Below are 19,193 nucleotides of genomic sequence, written 5' to 3' on the forward strand. Positions count from 1 at the left end.
ACTCTATGATCATGCTTGACTCCTTTCTCTTATACCCAACATCCAAACCATCATTCGCAAATGCTGTCAGCTCCACCATTGAAATACCCAGAATCGTACCACTTTTCACTCCTTCCAACACCATTACCCCAACCACTGTCACATCTCACTCAGATTACTTGCAAAGGCCTTCTAACTGGTCTCCCTGTTAGACCCATGCTCACCCATAGTCTAGTGCCCAAACAGCAAGCAAAGTGGTCCTTTGAAATTCAGCTCCTGTTCTGTCATTCCTTCATTCAAAGTTCTGTAAGGTTTCCAGCTCATTTAGAATAAACACCAGTCCTGACCAAGCTCTGAGAGGTCCTATAAGACCTAGCTCCTGAATCCCAGCCTCTTCTCCTCCTGTTCCTCTCTATTCCAGCCTCACCTGCCTCCTTGGTTTTCCTCAACCGTGTCTTGCAGGCATCTGCCTCAGGGCCTTTGCCTCCTCCTTTTTAGAAGGTTGTTATATATTTCACCCTTGAAATTCCCTAATTAGACAGATTTCCCAAGCCACCCTCAATAAAACAGCCACCTGCTGCTCTGGACACTCTATCCTTCTAACTCAGCTTGACTGTCCTCACAGCACATCACCACTTGACATACATTTATGTGCTTAATATGTTCACTGTTTGCCTTCTTCAGTGTACCATCCAAGACCAAGATGCCTCCAGGAAGACTATAACTCTATTTGTCTATTTACTGCTCTGTCCTCATGCCTAGAATACTGCCTGTATTCAGTAAGCTCTCAATAAATATTTAAATAAATTAAAATGTGATTCTAATAACAAAATATAAACCATTTACAATATGGAAAAGCTGCTGATTGAGAAGCAAGCAAGAAAATACTGCTAGTTTTACTGAGGTAAGAAAAAAATTAATTCATGCTACAGAAAATGAACAAAACCCAACTGATTCCTCAATAGACAGGCATATAAACACACATACACTTATCCTATTGCCCACTGAAAATCCCTCTTAGAATTTTCTGCATATAATCTTACACTAACCCTATTACAATAAATTATAATGCCGTTAAGCCTGATTGAGAAATAAGCAGATGCATTTTAGGGGACTGTGCTGAAGTAATGAATCTATTATATGTAAATATGATGCCAGCTTAAGCAAGTCATTTTCAAGACTTACAGCCTGTTCCCCAGCTTCCTTCAGGTCCTCCAAATGTGGGTCCCACCTGCAGGTACCTGTCTCTATCAGTCTCACTCCTCAGACTTACTGTCTCCCCCAGGAAATTGACTGCTAACCTCCTTTACTTCCTTTACTGCTGGCCCGTGAGGGTCCAGCATCCCCCTAAAGCAAGATCTAATTCTCAGATCACCATGAAAACTAAAGCAGAGGAAAATAATAGTTCACTCTGATTTAAATACAAGCACCAGTACTCATTTTTAAGGATGCCTCAATTATCTGATGACAAGTACAAATTAAGCAAGCCAGGTAAACCAATTTCCCAAAGTCAAAAGAGAGTAGACAAAAGAGAAGAACATCCTGTCCTCAAGGAAATCAGAAGAAATTTGAACAACACCTCTTTAACCTTTTGGTACAAAATATATCAGTCAAAACCTTCCAAATGAAACATGAGGAAAAACTGTGCTAAGAACATTATTCAGAAACTTTACGTTAGACCTGAAAGTCTAAGAGGGAGCGGCTGGTAGCTGCCCCTACCGAGACTGTCCATGGCAGCTATTAATATAGAGCCAGAGTTTCACTGTAAAATCTCCAGGGCCACCCTCCCGCCCCCCATGACACCCTTCTATTTAACAAATTAAACCTTGTAAAAGCCTGATGTGAGCTACAGCCAGGCATAACAAAAGAGTTCTGCAGGATGAGACACTCATAAATATACCTTTATGGAAGCATTCCCTGGACTTTAGAAACGTAGCCTTCAAAAGGTAAAGGAATGGCTTTGAATAAAAGCGACAGGTTTACCTTCGTTTTCCCAGAAGCTTTAAAACTAGCAGGTATTAAGGAAGGCATATGTTTTCCATTAAAAATCTGGGACATCTCATGAAAGGCTTCAGAAAAGAATCTCAAATCTAGAAGAACTTCAATCTTTAAAAGAAAGGGAAAAAATGAGATTTTTAAATGAAAGGGTTTGTTTACTTATAAAATAAAATTTCTAGAGAAAAATCAACTGAGATCCAAAATTTGTGCTTAATCTTGGTAATGTGCTATAAATTAATGTTTATTCAAACAGGTGGTGGAGATGCATGTGTTTGTGTGTGAGCCAGTTTACATGTACAACAGACCAAGGAGCTAATAAACAACAGCAGGAGAATATTCAAAACAATGGATGTTTATCAGATGTGGCTACTTCATTAGAGGTAAACACATAAAAATATAATAGGCATGGAAGAGATAAAAAATAATTAAGTGTACCTTTGTGTTTCTATGGTGAACTAGGGTTTAAAAGAAAAAGAAAACAAAAACACGCCTGATGTTCTCTAACACTCTGAGAGTCACAGAAACCAGGATATGAACTCCACAACATAGAGACAACTGTTCATCTTCTTATCCATAGTAATGGGCACTGTCCATTTTAAAGGAGTATACTCAACAACATTAATTCATTGGTAACTATACATTGTGCATGGCTTATTTTGACTATAATCCAGCAAAACTTTCTATCAGGACGTTATAAAAAGGAAAAAGTTCTTGATCAAATTCACTCATTTGTGCAACATGCTTATTGAGCACCTCTTACCAAGACCTTCTGGAGTCTTCATTCCATCAGGATGTACAGTTAGCTAAATTTAACCAATACAGAAAGATATACACAGTATGAGAAGGGATAGAGGGTGCTGACAAAAACACTATTTTCAAAACTGTGGTCAGGAAAGAGTTGTGTGAGAAAAAGATCTTTAAGAGAAGATTTGGGACTGATGTGAGGGACAGAGACACATGAAAATCAGATCGGGGACTTCGGTACAAAAGGTCATATGGTGGCAGGAGAAGTCTAGGGGTCTTGATGCACTCAACGAACAGCCTGTGTGGCAGGAGCTTAGGGAGAGAGGGGAAGAGCCCCACACCAAAGTGGGGACTTGGGATTTACTTTCTTGGGATCAGGAGTTATGGGAGAGTTTGAACAGGGCAGGGCCCTACCCTGACTTATGTTTTGAAAACATCTAGTGACTTTCAAGAAACCACAGAGAGGTAAATTGGGGAAGCAAGAGTTCATCTCTTGCTTTAATACAAAATTGGATAAAGATTATATAAATATGTATAATAGAAAAAGAAAATTCCATTTATCTTTAAGATGTATAATCATCATACTCTTTTCCTTTCAGCAGAGTCTTAGGATCCTCAAGAGTGTATAAATTTTTAAGAAATAAGAAGAAGACAAGTTAGGGGAAATAAGATGTGAAAACAACATGAAAATAAAACATAAAAGGTTGGGAGAATATTTTTAGTAGAGAAAACTTCTTGTCTGTTGAATTGCATACTTTTGTTCTTGTCCAAAACACCTTAGGCTTTATCTCCCCAGCACATTATAATGTTAAAGTAGGCATTAGGGGGTCACATGAGCTCTTCCATACTTCTAGATGAACGTTGTTCTCACTGCCCCTTGGAGGAAACATTTCTCATATCTGCATGAGGTTCACCTGCTCTGGCCTTGACTGTCACATTGCTGTGCATGGACGACCTGCGACAGTTAAGGCTACTTCTGGTTTCCGTTTCTCATACCAATCTGACCACTGAAAAAAGCGATAGTGATAGTATTGGACATGTAGTTTCAGAAATGATCAACAGCGTGAACACAAACAAGGCAGATGGAGAAAAAAACAAAACAAAGACCATACCCATAAATCAACCCTTCACTCACACAAATACAAAGCTAACGATACCCTTTCCAGGAATGTTGGATGGGCTGAGAGTAAAAAACCTTTCAAGATGTTGGCAGTTGTAAAGTGAAGCCAGACCAGGTGATGGTAAATAGGTCTTAAAGCATCCCCTGAAAGACCCTAGTGCACTGTGGAAACTTAACAGCCTGATCTATTGCTGTTTAATTTGTCAACAAGCAGCAGCTTACTACTGCCTGACAACAACTTTTCTCTCTTCCCGCTCACTGACCCCAATTTGCTCCAGAAAGATCAGGCAAACTTGGCTCACACAGGCTGTCATTCTTTTCCTCTGTATGATGCACTGGTTGCCCTTTTCCATGGCTTTAGTTAAAACCCTGGTTGGGTTCTTCAGCCCAACTATGGCAATAAGATCCCACTTTCATTTCACTCTGCTCCTGACACTGTTCTCAACTACATCTGGTCATGTCCTTTTCCTGATCAAAATGCTATAATTAACTCCCCCTCCCAACCCAAGGCTACAGAATGGAGTCCACAGTTCTTTGCAGGCTTTTAAGCTCCTCTAGTACAAAAAAAAACACAAAAAACAGTTAACAATACAATAAAAAAAAGTGAATGAAAAACTTTGTCTTTCAGTGTCTCTCTGCATCACCTTCTGACATGTGACTCCTGGTCACTGCAACCCTTCCACGCCTGCCTCTCATCACAGACCAGAATAAAGCTGTTAGCCACACTCCCTTCATTTCCCCTTCTGCACTGTCCCAGTTTGGACCTCAGAGACTGGGCCTCAGGTCGTCTCCATATCCAGGACCTCTGGTACTCTCACGTTACCTTCTCCAACCTCCCTGCTCAAAACCTCACATCCAGTCTAACTGAACCTCCCTTAACCCCTAAAAAACAAGACTTTCTCCCCTCTCCATCTTCCACACTATTGTCTGCCAAGAGTGTTCCCTTCATCCTCTCCCCTGTTCAGTTAGGTCTACTCTTTTCAAGCCTAACCCCTATCTACGTTGTAAGAGACAGAGACTCAAAACCATTTTCCCCTCTTTCAAGCTCCTGGAGACAGTGCTCATCATACTCATTTAGAAATGATCAAGTGGAAGGAGCACACGTTACTGTTCTGTGTATACGTCTTGTCTTTCTTCTTTATTTTCATGTCCTTATAACCAAGGACCATGGGGTTACACTTCTTTCACTAGAGTTACTAACATGGTGCTTTTATACAAGAGACATTCAACAAATGTTGTTTCAGAGGTAAAGCAATAAATATTTGCCAACTATCTTCTAGGCGAGTTCCCACTGAACACTAAGGAGAGTGTGAAGAGTGAACATTTGATAAATGCCTATGAATTTTCAATTTGATTCAATAATTAATTAAAGAATATCAGGTATACAAACTTATTACTCAAGACCTTATACAGGACTAAAAAAGATGGATAAACACAGGCCCTAGCATTCAAAAATTTTGCAATCTTGAAGAGAGCACTGTTTTTTAGAAAAGAGAGAGACAAGTTATACGCTTTTTTCTTTCAAGTGTTATTAAAATTCAAAAGCAGGAGAACTTTTAGGAGTTTGGTAACTTAGAAATGGTAATTCAAAAACTACCATGGTTGATAATAAACTACTTCTTCCCACGTTAAATATTTATATATATTATCTTAGTAGCACCAGAATTCCTCTAAGAGAAGGTTAGAAATACAATGTGATCAATTCTTAGGGTCTGAAAACATAGGTCTAGGGACAGGTTCTAGATAGAGAACAGTTTAAAGGAAAGTCTAATTTTCCCTCATTAGAAAACAGGGACAGTTTGGGAAGAAGGGTAGAAGGCACTTCCCCAGAAGGAGAAGGAGGGTTGAGGCAGTTGTACGTGGGAGCCCACGCACTCCCAGTCGCAGGAGCTGACTGTGTACATCTTGCCCCAACTCCACAGTCAGTAATGCCTGATTGATAGGTTGGAAGCAGCTACAGTGAGAGGATTTACACTATGGAAATTGCAAATGCTGCAAATCAGAGTTCTTTTTTTCAGAGTGAGTTGTGGAACCTTTACCAGCACACAGCTGATCAAGCTACAGGCTGCAATGCAAAAGCGTGAGATGGTGGCCAAGAAATATTTTAATCTCAGAGGTGCCAAATATTCTAGTTTAAATCATTTGTTTTGCCTCAACTTAAATGTTCCTGTTTTCCCAATTTTCAGACAAGTCCATTATAGAAATAAAAGCCTTAGGTGAATATGGTGTGTGTGTGTGTGTGTGTGTGTGTGTGTGTGTGTGTGTGCTACACAGAATAGGGTTGAGTTCCATATTAGAGATGAGGAGATGCAGAACAGGGAGCCAACTTGCTGAACGTTGAAACGATCCACCTATAAAACAAATTCAATAGCTGCCTATGGGAGCCTGCATCCATAGGTGACTGGGAAAAGGGACAGAGAAATGAGGTGCTTGAGGTTCCCACCCCACATGGGGTTCAAGCCAACTGCACATGAGTCTTGAAGGCAGAGAACTTCCCATAGTTGATTATAATTTAGTGTCTTTGCGTTTTGTCACTTCAGTTTTCTGTGCAATTAAGAATTCTTGTATACCATAGTATCAAGATCCTTAGAAACAAATACACAGCTACAGAAAATGGACTCATTCGTCTCTGATCTTGCAGTAAACTAATTTTTCAGAAGTGGCGATTTCCAGTGGGAGAACCTTGTTACCTCACTTTATACTGAGGAGCAAGCACAAAATGATCTAAACCTTTCTAACTGACTCTTTCTCATCCCTTATTATAATGATGGAAAAATCTTTTTAATAGCAGTACACCATATTATTATAAGTTTATTATTATGAGTATTAGAAATGAACTATTTCATGACAGTATCTTTAACAGTTCAACAACATCAAATGTCTTTGAAACTTGTGACATACCTTGAGGATTCTTGCTTCTAGATTTCTGACCAGGTCTTGGCAAATTCCAGAAACAAAATATTGGTACAGTGCAATGAGAGGCAGAATCTACCAACAGAAAAACATTTTTTTAAAACAACACATTTTATCACGTCATTAACCTGATAATAAAATTTTGCCAAATAATGTAGCAGATGGTATGTAAAACAGTGATTGATTTTCCCATGCTAGGAAACTATACTGTTTGGTATAAGTAAAACGTTCTGCCTAGCATATGCTTCATACTTTTATCAGAATGTTAAAGTGCTATGAGGGACTTACAGTGCCAAGTAGGTGCCACTTGGGACACAAACCCTAAGTTTTACATGTTTTTAAAAGTGAAAATGCAGTTAATATCTTTCTTGAAAAATTAATTCAACATATATGTATGAATCACTGAGGCCTGTGGAAACATTCTAGCAAATAAGCTATCAAATGAATGCAACATTTGAAGCAGAGGAACTCACATCCTTGTCCCCTGATAGCTTCCACTTATTTATCTCAATGCCGGCTGCTATTTGCCTTCAATTAGAATATCTCTATCAGCAAAATATTATTTATAACATGCCCATTATGTATCAGGCACTGTTGAGAAAAAAAATCTAACAAGTCACTGTATATATTATACAGATTAAAACCCAAGCTTATTCTTCACATATTTTTATTTCCCTAGAATTAACCCCAAAGTTCAACTCTTCTTGAAATCTCAAAGCTTTACATAAAGGCTTACAGACTGTCAATACTTCAATTGACCTAGCCACTGTCCAGCCAGAGACTGATGTGGAGGGCACAGGTTTGCATAGACTTCTGAACAGCTCCTCCTGATCTCAACTAAGAACTGTAGCTCAGTTTCTAAAACTGGGTCCTGCCCTGCTAAGTGGAGATGGAGCAAGGAGGAGGATTGGTATTCCCATTAATTAGCAAACTATTTCCCAGGATTCCACAGCAATGGGTCCCAGAGCAAATTTGTGACAGTAGATCCTTATATGTGACTGGGTTTCCTTTGGAGGGCAGTGTAATAACGGAAACTGTTCACAAATTCAGCTAAGTAAGGCCCCATCAAGTCAACTGGTAGCTGCTAATAGCAACAGCTTTAAAAAGGATTAGAACTCATATGTATCAAACATTATACACTCTTCTACAATTACGCACTGCAAACATAACACAATGCCTTTTTTCAACAATTAACGCAGCACAAAACAATGAGTTGGCTGTTACCTTTGAGATTTTCTTCTCTTTAGTGAGAAATAAAAACACACCATTTTATTGCTGCCAATTGTTCAATTATTCAGAAAAATGTTCCCAATATCTTAAGCTTCAGAGAAAAAAAAAAGCCTCATTTCTTTTCCAGTGCAGTGATATGCATTATATATCAATATGACTAGGCAGCTAAAGGTTACCCAAGGGATAGAACTATTTTCTAAATCCAGAAATGAATCGCCTTAACAATGAGAGGAGCAGCATTTTGTTATTTTTTTCTAATAAACAATTTCTTGCCAAATCTGCCAAGTGTTAAAAGCATTTATCAGCCACTACACTCTAATACATGGCTTTATAATTTAACAACTCATATCAGGGAGAAATAAATCTTTTCAGTATAAGGGCAGAGAGGGAATTCAGAATAAGAGAATAGAAAATAATGGATGAAGAAAGAAAGTAAGTATGGAAATTATGAAAGAAAGGGAGAGAAGCAGAGAGAGAGAATAGAGATTAAGAAGCAAACAGGGAAACAGATGCAACAGTAGGGGAAATAGCAAAAAGGAGGCAAATAGAAAATAATCAACAGTTAGAACATAGCAACTTATTTTTAAAATGCAGTCAACTTCAAATTTAGGAGATATAGATTGTGGTTCATTTCCCCAAAGGAAAAAGACTTGTGTTGGAATTTTTTAATTTCCTAGGATATTAAGAAGTGTCTGTCTTTTGTTTCCCAGTTAGACTAGGATGCATCCTTAACAGAGAAGCTAGACAAGAGACACAAAGATAAATTTATCTCAATAAATAGTCTCATTGCTTTAGTATGTATATGACCTGAATGACAATGCAGGGAGTGACATGCGTACTGGGCTCCTCTGTTAGAGACCACTGAAACATTCTAATCCAATTCACCAAATGGGAAAAAAAAGTAAAATAGATGTTGCTTTTAGATCCAAAATGCAATGTAACAATAATGTCAAAGAATGTTAGTTAATATATTTTATTTTTAAGTACAGATAAGAATCTTGAATATAGAGTTTAAAAGTGTAACAGGAACTAACCAAAACATTAATAAATTTTGAAAAGTAAAAAGTAAGTAAGGGGGAGGGGAGAAAAACAGTGGACTAAGATTTGTTGATTTTACCAATTACTTACTATTATATTTTTCTTAGCAAAGTGCAGTTCACGTATAACATAATACAGACTTGCAACCACAGAGCAAACATCAGCCCTGTATCTATCTGAGAAGAGCTCAATGCCTGGGAGAAGCTGAGTGATTTCGTACTGAGCATAGCAACGTTCAGCTTTGGGGTGTGAAAGTGTGGTTCTAAGCAAACCCTAAAAATGAAAAAAGAAAAGGTGACACAAAGAGCTATAAATTGCATTTGCAATAATAACACAGAAAGATAAGTACATGTATTACTTCTAAAGTGCTTAGTATATACCTAGCATACTCTACCCTGAAACAAACCGTACTTACCATTAATATTATCATCCATATAGGTTCCAGATGTTTTTATCACTCAAGATGTGCCTTTTAAATTCTATGGTAATTAGATTGTTTTCAGAAGAAATCATCATTATATTATTTGTTTAGAGTAAATTTTGTGTTGGGCACGATTGGTAAACTCTTTATAAACACCCTCTCATTTAATCCTCATTTAACCAACCACTAGAAGTATTATTATGTCACAAATGATATAACTGAGGCTTGAACAATTTATCTGAGGTCATACAGCCAGTGGCGGCAGAAAGAAGAGTCAAATCATACCTATTTCACTCAAAAAAGTATGTTCTTTCCACTCTATCAACCTATAAGTGAGGAGATAACAATTTATTTAAGAAGTCTAAATCAAGTAGAGGTATTTCTGAATTTTAACTGAATTAATTGAAAAGGTGATTTATTTAATTTGACCAAGATTTCCTAAGTAATTTATATGACCAACATTGTACTAGATGTTGGGAAACAAGATGCATACAGAAAATCAAATTTTACATTTAGGAGTGCTTCTTATGTTACCTTTAAAATTAAAATTTCTTGATGACAAATGCATTTAAATTTATTTTAATGTTAGTATTGGAAAGAATTTTTATCAGATTGCTCATTAAAGTTATAAGGCACCTACTCTAAAATGCTATCCAGTTGTTTAAAATTTTAGTTTTATAATTTGGCTTTAAAATAATTTTTAAAATTAACAGATTTTTAAAAATAAATCCTGTCACCTAATTTTTTATTTTAGGTGTCATATTACCAAGAAATTATGTCTCCATTAAGCAAAAAGTGACATATATTTTTAACTACAATTGACCCTTCAACAGCATGGGTTTTATCTGAATGGGTCCATTTATACAAGGATTTTTTTCCAATAAATACCAGTGCTGTTTCCAATCTGCAGCTGGGAGTCCACAGAAGCAGAGAGCTGACTACGCATGGTGATTTGTACCATTTTTATATAGGACACCCGCACACCTGTAGATTTTACTATGTGGGGGGTCCTGGAACCCATCCCCCATGGATAACGAGGGGCAGCTAAGTTTTTAGGAAGTGAAAAGTTGCACACACATTCTCAACTGTGTGGGGTCAACAGAGTCCCAACCCTCTTGTTGTTCAAGGGTCAACTGCACTTATTTTCTAAAACATAAACTGCATTATTTTCAAGAACAAGGAGAGGAGTACATAAAGGATACGGCATGCAGTCAGAATCAGATTACTGTTCTCGGTGCACCTTTGCCCCTCCCCCTCGGCCCTCTGAAGCTCAGGCAAGAGGTGAATGGAACATAAGAAAATTGAGAAGCCTGGCGTCACATTCAGAGAAATCTGTCCCAAAGATCTTATCCATCCACATTTCATAAGACATCAGACTTTTCTGATACACAGAACAAGGGCATCCTACTTCAAAGTAAACAGAACCTTCAGTACATTGCAAAGGCCCGGGTGACATGCCTGCATCTTAAAATGTCCTGTATTTCAGATAAAAGCCCCTTTCTTCTTCAGTAAAGTCAAACCCGAAGAACTGCAAACACTCTCCATACTTCTGTAGTCTTCACCTTATTTCTTACTTTCATTACAGAGTATACTTATATCATGCACTTGAGCAAAACTTGATTTAGAGATGAGGTCAACCATTTGGCATCAAGCAGACTCACTTTGCTGCTCACTAGGAACATGATCTTACCAACAAGAGGAGACTCAGTTTCCCTGTCCGTAAAACTTTTTCTTTCATAATCTTGAGGGGAAAACTGACTCTGCTGGACACTAAGGTGAAAGTGTGATATAGGCTTTAGCCAGAGAAGAAAAGATGGGCTATGATATTTAATCAATGTTCATGCTCTTTTCCTATCTGCACGTTTTGTGAATAAACTACTGCCACTTTTTCTACTGATTGAAAGGCAGTGCTACTAGGGAAATATAAACATAAAGCAGTACCTGGAAGAGTAATGCAGACAAAATGCAACAGTCGGATCTCTTCTCGATGTCCAAAATCTTAATAAATCTAAATAAGTTAAGAAAAAGGAACTGATTCATAGATAACTTTTCAAAAATATTTTAATATAAATACAATGCTAATACTCACAGATTTTCCAAAATTAAAAGTCTTTTGTTATTCAAAGAGTGCTTCATACTCATATACTATCTAGAACACTGAGAAACATAAAAAATAATTTTTTTAAGTCACCTATAATCCTACCACCTAAACATGATTAGTGGTAACCTCTTGGCCAATTTCCTTCTAGACTTCTTTCTAGTTGTACACACACGCTAAGACTGGAATTATGCAATACATATTACTTTATAAGCAAATGTTCTGTTCATGGATATAATGAGCTATATATCATTACTTTACAGAACTTTTTATAGTATGTATATACCATAATATAAAAATATCCATCACCATTTTGCTTTTTCCAAAAATACCCATCACCATTTTGCTTTTTCCAATGCTGAGGTAAACATTGTTGTACCTACATTTTTGAGCACTTGTCCTGTTAGTTCAACTGGATAAATCCCTAGAAGTGGAATTTTGGGGGGAAAGGGAGTGCACAGTTTTAAGTTTTTAGTGATTATAGTTAAATAATTCCCTCCAAAAGACTGAAACAGTGTGTCTTCTCGCCAGCAGTATATTAAACACCTTGATGCTACTAAGTCTCCACCAAAGATTAAGGTGATGTCTCTGAATTTACCACTGCCTCATTTTAAGTCTATCAGAAGAGTCTGAGTTTCTTTCCATGTGGGTCTTGAAATTTGCATCTGCAGCTATAAAACACATTACCTTATTCTAAATCTTATTTAGATAAAACCAGTTGGCTTCACTATCTTAATTAATTAACGTCTGAGTTCAGCTTCTCTATGCGGATATTTGAGTGTGGTGTTTTGCCCTTCTGAGCAGCGGGGAGAGGAGCTTCCTCTACTCAAGAAATCCCTGAGAACAGTCGAGGCCCCTGTGGTCTCATATGTCCTGTAGAAGTCAGACTTCCAGCTCAATCACCAGGAAACAACTTTCTGTTGGTTGAAAATCAGTGGATAATAACTTTAGAGTCTTGGAAAGGCTGAGGTGCCCAGCAGTAGGAATGCTATAGCAGTTCTTTTACAAGCTGTGAACCTTTCTCAACTTTTTATTCTCTGCTGCCAACCTCTACTAAGTCATAAACTCGACTTGCGTGGAGGATGTGTGTGTGTGTGTGTGTGTGTGTGTGTGTGTGTGTGTGTGTGAAGGATGAGTTGTTTCCCAGGACTGTAAAATAATAAAACTTGACCATTTTTTTTCATCTTTACTGTATAATACTTTTTAACTAGGCAATGTCTTACTTCTCCTGTTCAAGGGTGCTAATTTTCTGAAAACAATGTGATTACTAATTATTATTTTTAAAATTTTGCTCTACCACTCAATATGCTAGGCAGGGCTTTGCCTACCACAGCATACTGCATAGGTAAGCTCTAAATGTGACAGAAAGAGGGGAAGTAAAGGAAACCTGTACCTCTACCCCCCATACCTTTATTTCTTCAAATACAGCACACTTCATGAATCTGCGTGTCATCCTTCTGCTGGGGCCGTGCTCATCCTCTCTGTACCATTCCAGTTTTAGTATATGTTCTGCCAAAGTGAGTATTACTCCCTCCACACTTTTAAAATTTTTCACATTAATCAAATATTCAAGATATATATATTTAACATATATAAATATAGCTATATTTAAGATATATAAAGTATAAGGCATTGTGATAGACTTTCACTTACGTTACGTGTGATAGGCTGAGTAATGGTCCCCACGTACTAATTCCCAAAACCTATGAACATGTTACCTTATATGGCAAAAAGAATTTTAAAAAGACTTCACAGCTGTGATTAAATGAAGGACCTTAAGATGAGGTCATCCTGGATTGTTCAAGCTTCCCCACAAAGGGAGGCTATTAGCCACTATGTATGTGATCATTCCATCGTCACACTCACTGGGCTATCTTTGCCGATATGACTGCTCCTTGCAAACATCCCCAAATGCCCGCTCTGGACAGAAATTCTGCACTGTAGTCTTTGTTGGTGGCGCTGGTGAGCGATGTGCCAAACTCTTTCCAGGTATGCAGCACATCCTGTTTTCTGAATATGTCATCAAGGGCTTGACACCAACATATAAAAGCAGCCCTGGGACAGAAACAGAGCATCAAGCACTCCATTCTCTGAGACCGATGATATAATTAAGTCTTCCCAAAGGGAAAGAGAATACACCAAAGAAACATTTTAATTAAAATCTGTAGCATTTGTGTATTATGTGTGCATAACCAGTTCTCTCAGGTAGCATTTGGTGAATTAAATGGAGCAATGTACTATTATCAAAGAACTAGAAATTATGAGACAATACTTTTCACAATAATTAAAAAAAAATTTCAAACAAAGTTCCCCTCATTCTGTAGGCTTCTAAAAAAAAAAAAATCTACCTTTTCTTTCCGGCGAAGATGAGAAGATTTCCAAGTTCATGCAATCCCTGAACTTTGAGACTTCTTTGATTGCTGGCTTGGAGAACATCTGTATTTTAGTCAAATAAAGAATGAATATCAATTCCTGAAAAATATTTCCTTTACATATGCAGGAATATTTTAAACTGCATCATTCCTTAACCGTGTACATAAGCCAAAAGCAAGTTATAAGTGTCTTCAAATGTCACACAATGTATATACATAAAGAGAGTAAACAATGTTCATTTGAACATAGTAGAGTGGGAGATTGGGTCTAACACAGGTAAAAAATATGGAGAAAGTGAAATAAGAGTCAAGCAGGTAGAAATGGTTGAGAAGAAAAATGCAGACAAGTTGTGCAAAGCTAGATATAGGGAAATTATGTTTGTGGCTATGGGTTTCCTGGGAGGGTGAAGAAGGGGGTAGTGGTAACACAACAGCGGCATCTGAATGCCTGTGGGAAAAGTTGGATGTTATTCTGTAGCAGATGGGAAGCCATGAAGAATTTGTTTTTGAGCAAGGATGTGGCAAGATTATAGCATATCAAACTCTTCCTTTTACCCAAATGCAAATAAAGCAAATCTTTACTATAACTTGAATTTGGAGGGTGAGGACGGAGGTGCAGGGGTCCCCAAACTTTTTACACAGAGGGCCAGTTCACTGTCCCTCAGACCGTTGGAGGGCCGCCACATACAGTGCTCCTCTCACTGACCACCAATGAAAGAGGTGGCCCTTCCGGAAGTGCGGTGGGGGGCTGGATAAATGGCCTCAGGGGGCTGCATGCGGCCCGCAGGCCATAGTTTGGGGACGCCTGGAGGGGTTCTGATAAATGCATGTATTCAAGGATGTGTAGCCAAAAACCCAACTGACATAGCAGTGGTTTCTAATGAGGGCTCTACTGTCTGTCCCCTGGAGGTATTTTAAAAATCTTGAGAAGGGTTTTGTCAGTTGGCACAATGGGGCATCTCCTGGTACCTTGTAGGTGAAGACCAGAGCCACTGGATGGCCCATAATGCACAGAACCTTCTCCCACAGTGAAGAAGAAGGTGTGAAACCTATTTACAATTATCTAGTTCATTTTACACATAAAAAGGATATATTTGCATGTTTTCAAAAGCTCTGAATTTGCCAGAAATTCCACCATACACCATAGTACTCTGTTTTACCTAGATTTATTTGTTATTTTAGGAAATTATGTCACCAAAATTAACAGTGCTGATGCAACATGTCACCAGTACATCAACGGAACCACCCTGCATTCATTGCTGTGACAGTCGTGGTGACCCCACACACAGGATATGAGCATCTGATAGCTTCGCTGCACCTTCTGCTGCTGGAGGACTCCCATGCCAACAACAATCCTTTTATTATAAAGTGCCTATTTGTCCCTTATTTTATATTTAGAGCTTCATATCAATGGGGAAGGGGTAATACATGTAGAAAGAATATAGTAAACATAATTTTACTTCAGAGAATAAAGGGGGAATTACAAAATGTCTGCTATAGAAAAGGGAGACGCTAGGTCCACAACATGGGTTGAGTATATACAGCTGAATTTGTAAAAGCCCAATCAAGTAAAAAGACAAAGAAAATGGTATCAGCTGAGACAGAGCAAAAGAACTTGACAGTGGCCATATCCCAGCAAACAGTTGACAGATTCGGTTAAAGGGGGATGACGGAAGGGTGCCCTAGGGTCTCACAATGTGACAGCCAGGTTGTGGGGGGACAGTAACGAGTGGGGCTAGGTCGGAGCTTCTGGTCTCAGCACGGCTCAGTCACTGCCTGCAAAGGTATGATGAGTAGATTCTATTTCATGCGCTCTCATCCTATTTTTAAAAAGAATAGTTCAGGACCAGGTGTAATCGCCAACATATGTGCACGAGATCATTTTGAAAATAAAAATGAAACAAATAACTCTTACCAATAGTTTTGTGATATGAAGAAATTACCAGTCCGAGTTGTGAAGTGGGAAGCTTGCTCTGCTCCACTGAACTAAAAACTAGGAAGTGTTCCTGAGAAAGGTCAGGGGGCGTGGGCGTGTGCCTCTCTTCTGTCCCCAGGCGGGACTTAGTCTTTCCAGGACTACATTTTGGATTGTTTATTTCTCTTCTGTCTCCTATTCATGAAAAAATAAATACAAAGGAAATTTAAAATGGAAAGGGAAGTTGATGGTTAAGAAAAACGTAGGAGAAAGGGAAAGGGAGAAGAAAGAAGAGATTTTGTATATAGCTGAGACTTATTTGCAATTTGAGAAACTGTTTCCTTAAATTTTGTATCTAGAATCATTGCTGAAGAGCACAGGTGTGTGTGGATGGGCTCCGTATTCAAGTTATTTCACGGTTTGCCAAGATGTAAAAGTGGAGATAATGATTTGCACCACTCAGGGTTTGCCCTTTTTGAAGAGCTTACAACAGTAAGATGTTAGTTTGTCTCTGAGGCTGGGGCCTCTGTGGTAAAAGCAACACACAGGTAATTCTGACCTCAGAGGGGAAAATGGAAAGATCTCTCTCTTTTTAAGATCAGAAAACACACAGAGAAAAAGAAAAAATATTCTCAGGGAGTAGTCAAAAGCTTCAGAGAAAAGAAGCTATTGTAGATATTGAAGTGCACAGCCTGAGGACTGGGACAAACTGCTAAGGATATTTATATTGTGGTGGTGTGTGTGTCACATGCTGTGGGGTCACTCAGCTCCTCGTGACCTTAGGAATGAGTGGTGTCCACAATGGCCTGTCCTCAGTAGGCCGGCTTAGCTCCTGTACATTCATACCTAAGATTTCTTTTATGGAGTCAATCCATCTCATGTCTGATCTCCTCTTCTCCTGCTGCCTTCTGTGTCCCCAGCATTACTATATTTTCCAGAGCCCCGCCTTCTCATGATGTGCCCAAATGGAACACGTGTGTGTGTGTGTGTGTGTGTGTGTGTGTGTGTGTGCATGCACATGCATATGCACGCGCGTCTCCAGCAATGTTTCAGGCTTTACTATAGGACCCTATTTTTGTCTTTCTGGTGATCCAGGGTATTCACACAGCTCTCCTCCAACACCATATTTCAAAGTAAATATTTCATTCATATTCCATATTTCAAATAAATATTTTGGTACTATGTGAGACTCAGAGTGAGTTGATGTAAATCATTCTTAGGAATTCTATGTCCTTCTTTATTCATGCCCTTAATAATTGTCAAGGTATGCCATATTTGAAGGAAGTTTAAACATGAGAGGGAGGGCACATTTAATGTAATGTGAGTCTGTAGACAATACAACCAAAAATGGTAAGTACATATCATACTTTTTGCATGGGGCAGAAACAACAAACACATATATACATACATACACACACATAAATACATACATATATACATACATAAAATTTTGGTCAATGCTTATACAAAATATTGGTCAGCTTTCTAAAACATCAGCTCAGTGGATATTAGCATCTTATGTATAAGTTCAAATCTATTTTTAATAGCTAAAATATAATTAATTTAAGTTTATTCTTTATTTTTATTGTTCTGATAAATTTGAATATCAAGAATCATAAACATAAATCAGGATTTAAAATTTTTTATTGATTTTAATTTATTGTGTTTACATAGATTCTAGTGTTGTCCTGAATGCATCCCCCCTCCCCGTACTCCCCTCAACATCTCCCTTGACCCCTCCCTACAGCGCCTTCCCCCCTTCCCTTCAGGTTTATCCCATCCTATCATCCCCTTTCCCTCTGTCTTCTTTTCCTCTGGTCCTTTGATCCCTCCTCTGTCTCAATTCCATTCCTCAGGTCACAGTGTTCATTGGATTCCTCAAATGAGTGAGGTCATATGATATTTTTCTTTCTCTGCCTGGCTTATTTCACTTAACATAATAATTTCCAGGTCCATCCATGTTGTCACAAAAGGGAAGATTTCCTTCTTTTTCATGGCCCATAGTATTCCATTATATATATCTACCACCCCTTTTTAATCCACTCGTCCACTGACGGACACTTGGGCTGTTTCCAGATCTTTGCTATTGTGAACAATGCTGCCATAAACATGGGGGTGCATTTCTCCTTTTGAAACAGTGCTATGGTGTTCTTGGGGTATATTCCTAAAAGTGGAATGGCTGGGTCAAAAGGCAGTTCCATTTTTAAATTTGGGGGGAATCTCCATACTTTTTTCCACAGTGGCTGCACCAGTCTGCATTCCCACCAGCAGTGCAGGAGGGTTCCCTTTTCTCCACATCCTCGCCAGCACTTAGTCTGTGTTGTTTTATTGATGAGCACCATTCTGACAGGTGTGAGGTAACATCTCATTGTGGTGTTAATTGGCATTTCTCTAATGATTAGTGATGTTGAACATTTTTTCATATGCCTATTTGCCATCTGTATGTCCTCCTTGGAGAAGTGTCTATTCATTTCTTTTTCCCATGTTTTGATTGGATTGTTCATCTTCCTAGTGTTGAGTTTTACAAGTTCTTTATAAATTTTGGTTATTAACCCCTTATCAGACGTATTGACAAATATGTTCTCCCATTGTGTAGTTTGTCTTTTTATTCTGTTCATATTGTCTTTAGCTGTTCAAGGGCTTTTTAGTTTGATATAGTCCCATTTGTTTATCCTTTCTTTTATTTCACTTGCCCGTGGAGATAAATCAGCAAACATGTATATATTGCTGTGAGAGATGTCAGAGAGCTTACTACCTATGTTTCCTTCTAAGATGAATATGGTTTCACAGCTGACATTTAAGTCTTTTACCAATTTTGAGTATATTTTTGTGAATGGTGTAAGGTGGTGGTCTAATTTCATTTCTTTGTAGGTAGCTGTCCAATTTTCCCAATACCGTTTGTTAGACAGGCTGTCTTTACTCCATTGTATGCTCTTACCTCCTTTGTCAAATATCAGTCGTCCATAAAGGTGTGGGTTTATTTCTGGGTTCTCTGTTCTGTTCCATTGATCAATATGCCTGTTCTTCTGCCAGTACCAAGCTGTTTTGAGTACAATGGCCTTATAGTATAACTTGATATCAGGAAGTGTGATACCTCACACTTTATTCTTCCTTTTCAAGATTGCTGAGGATATTCATGTTCTTTTTTGGTTCCATATAAATTTTTGGAATATGTGTTCTATATCTTTGAAGTATGTCATTGCTATTTTAATTGGTATTGCATTGAATTTATAGATTGCTTTGGGTAATATAGACATTTTAATGATATATATTCTTCATAACCATGAGCACGGTATATGCTTCCACTTGTTTGTATCTTCTTGATTTCTTTTATCAATGTTTTATAATTTTCTGAGTACAAGTTT

The 19,193-nt window shown here is 38.1% G+C and overlaps 1 protein-coding gene and 1 non-coding gene across 2 annotated transcripts in view; both read right to left on the reverse strand.

Moving 5' to 3' along the window:
- Positions 1-19,193, reverse strand: part of CFAP54 (cilia and flagella associated protein 54) — a 322,454-nt gene that overhangs the window by 117,000 nt on the left and 186,261 nt on the right. The window contains exons 41-47 of the mRNA XM_066357258.1: positions 15,829-16,023; positions 13,890-13,977; positions 13,408-13,596; positions 11,385-11,451; positions 9,113-9,295; positions 6,743-6,829; positions 1,963-2,085 (exon numbers count right to left, since the gene is read on the reverse strand). Coding sequence (XP_066213355.1) covers positions 1,963-2,085; positions 6,743-6,829; positions 9,113-9,295; positions 11,385-11,451; positions 13,408-13,596; positions 13,890-13,977; positions 15,829-16,023 — 932 coding nt within the window. The remainder of the gene's footprint in view (positions 1-1,962; positions 2,086-6,742; positions 6,830-9,112; positions 9,296-11,384; positions 11,452-13,407; positions 13,597-13,889; positions 13,978-15,828; positions 16,024-19,193) is intronic.
- Positions 12,960-13,066, reverse strand: LOC136390289 (U6 spliceosomal RNA). Its single transcript, XR_010748708.1, has one exon. It is a non-coding gene; the product is annotated as a U6 spliceosomal RNA (small nuclear RNA).

This window comes from Saccopteryx leptura, chromosome 1, assembly GCF_036850995.1.
Source record: "Saccopteryx leptura isolate mSacLep1 chromosome 1, mSacLep1_pri_phased_curated, whole genome shotgun sequence".
In the NCBI taxonomy this organism is placed as follows: Eukaryota; Metazoa; Chordata; class Mammalia; order Chiroptera; family Emballonuridae; genus Saccopteryx; species Saccopteryx leptura.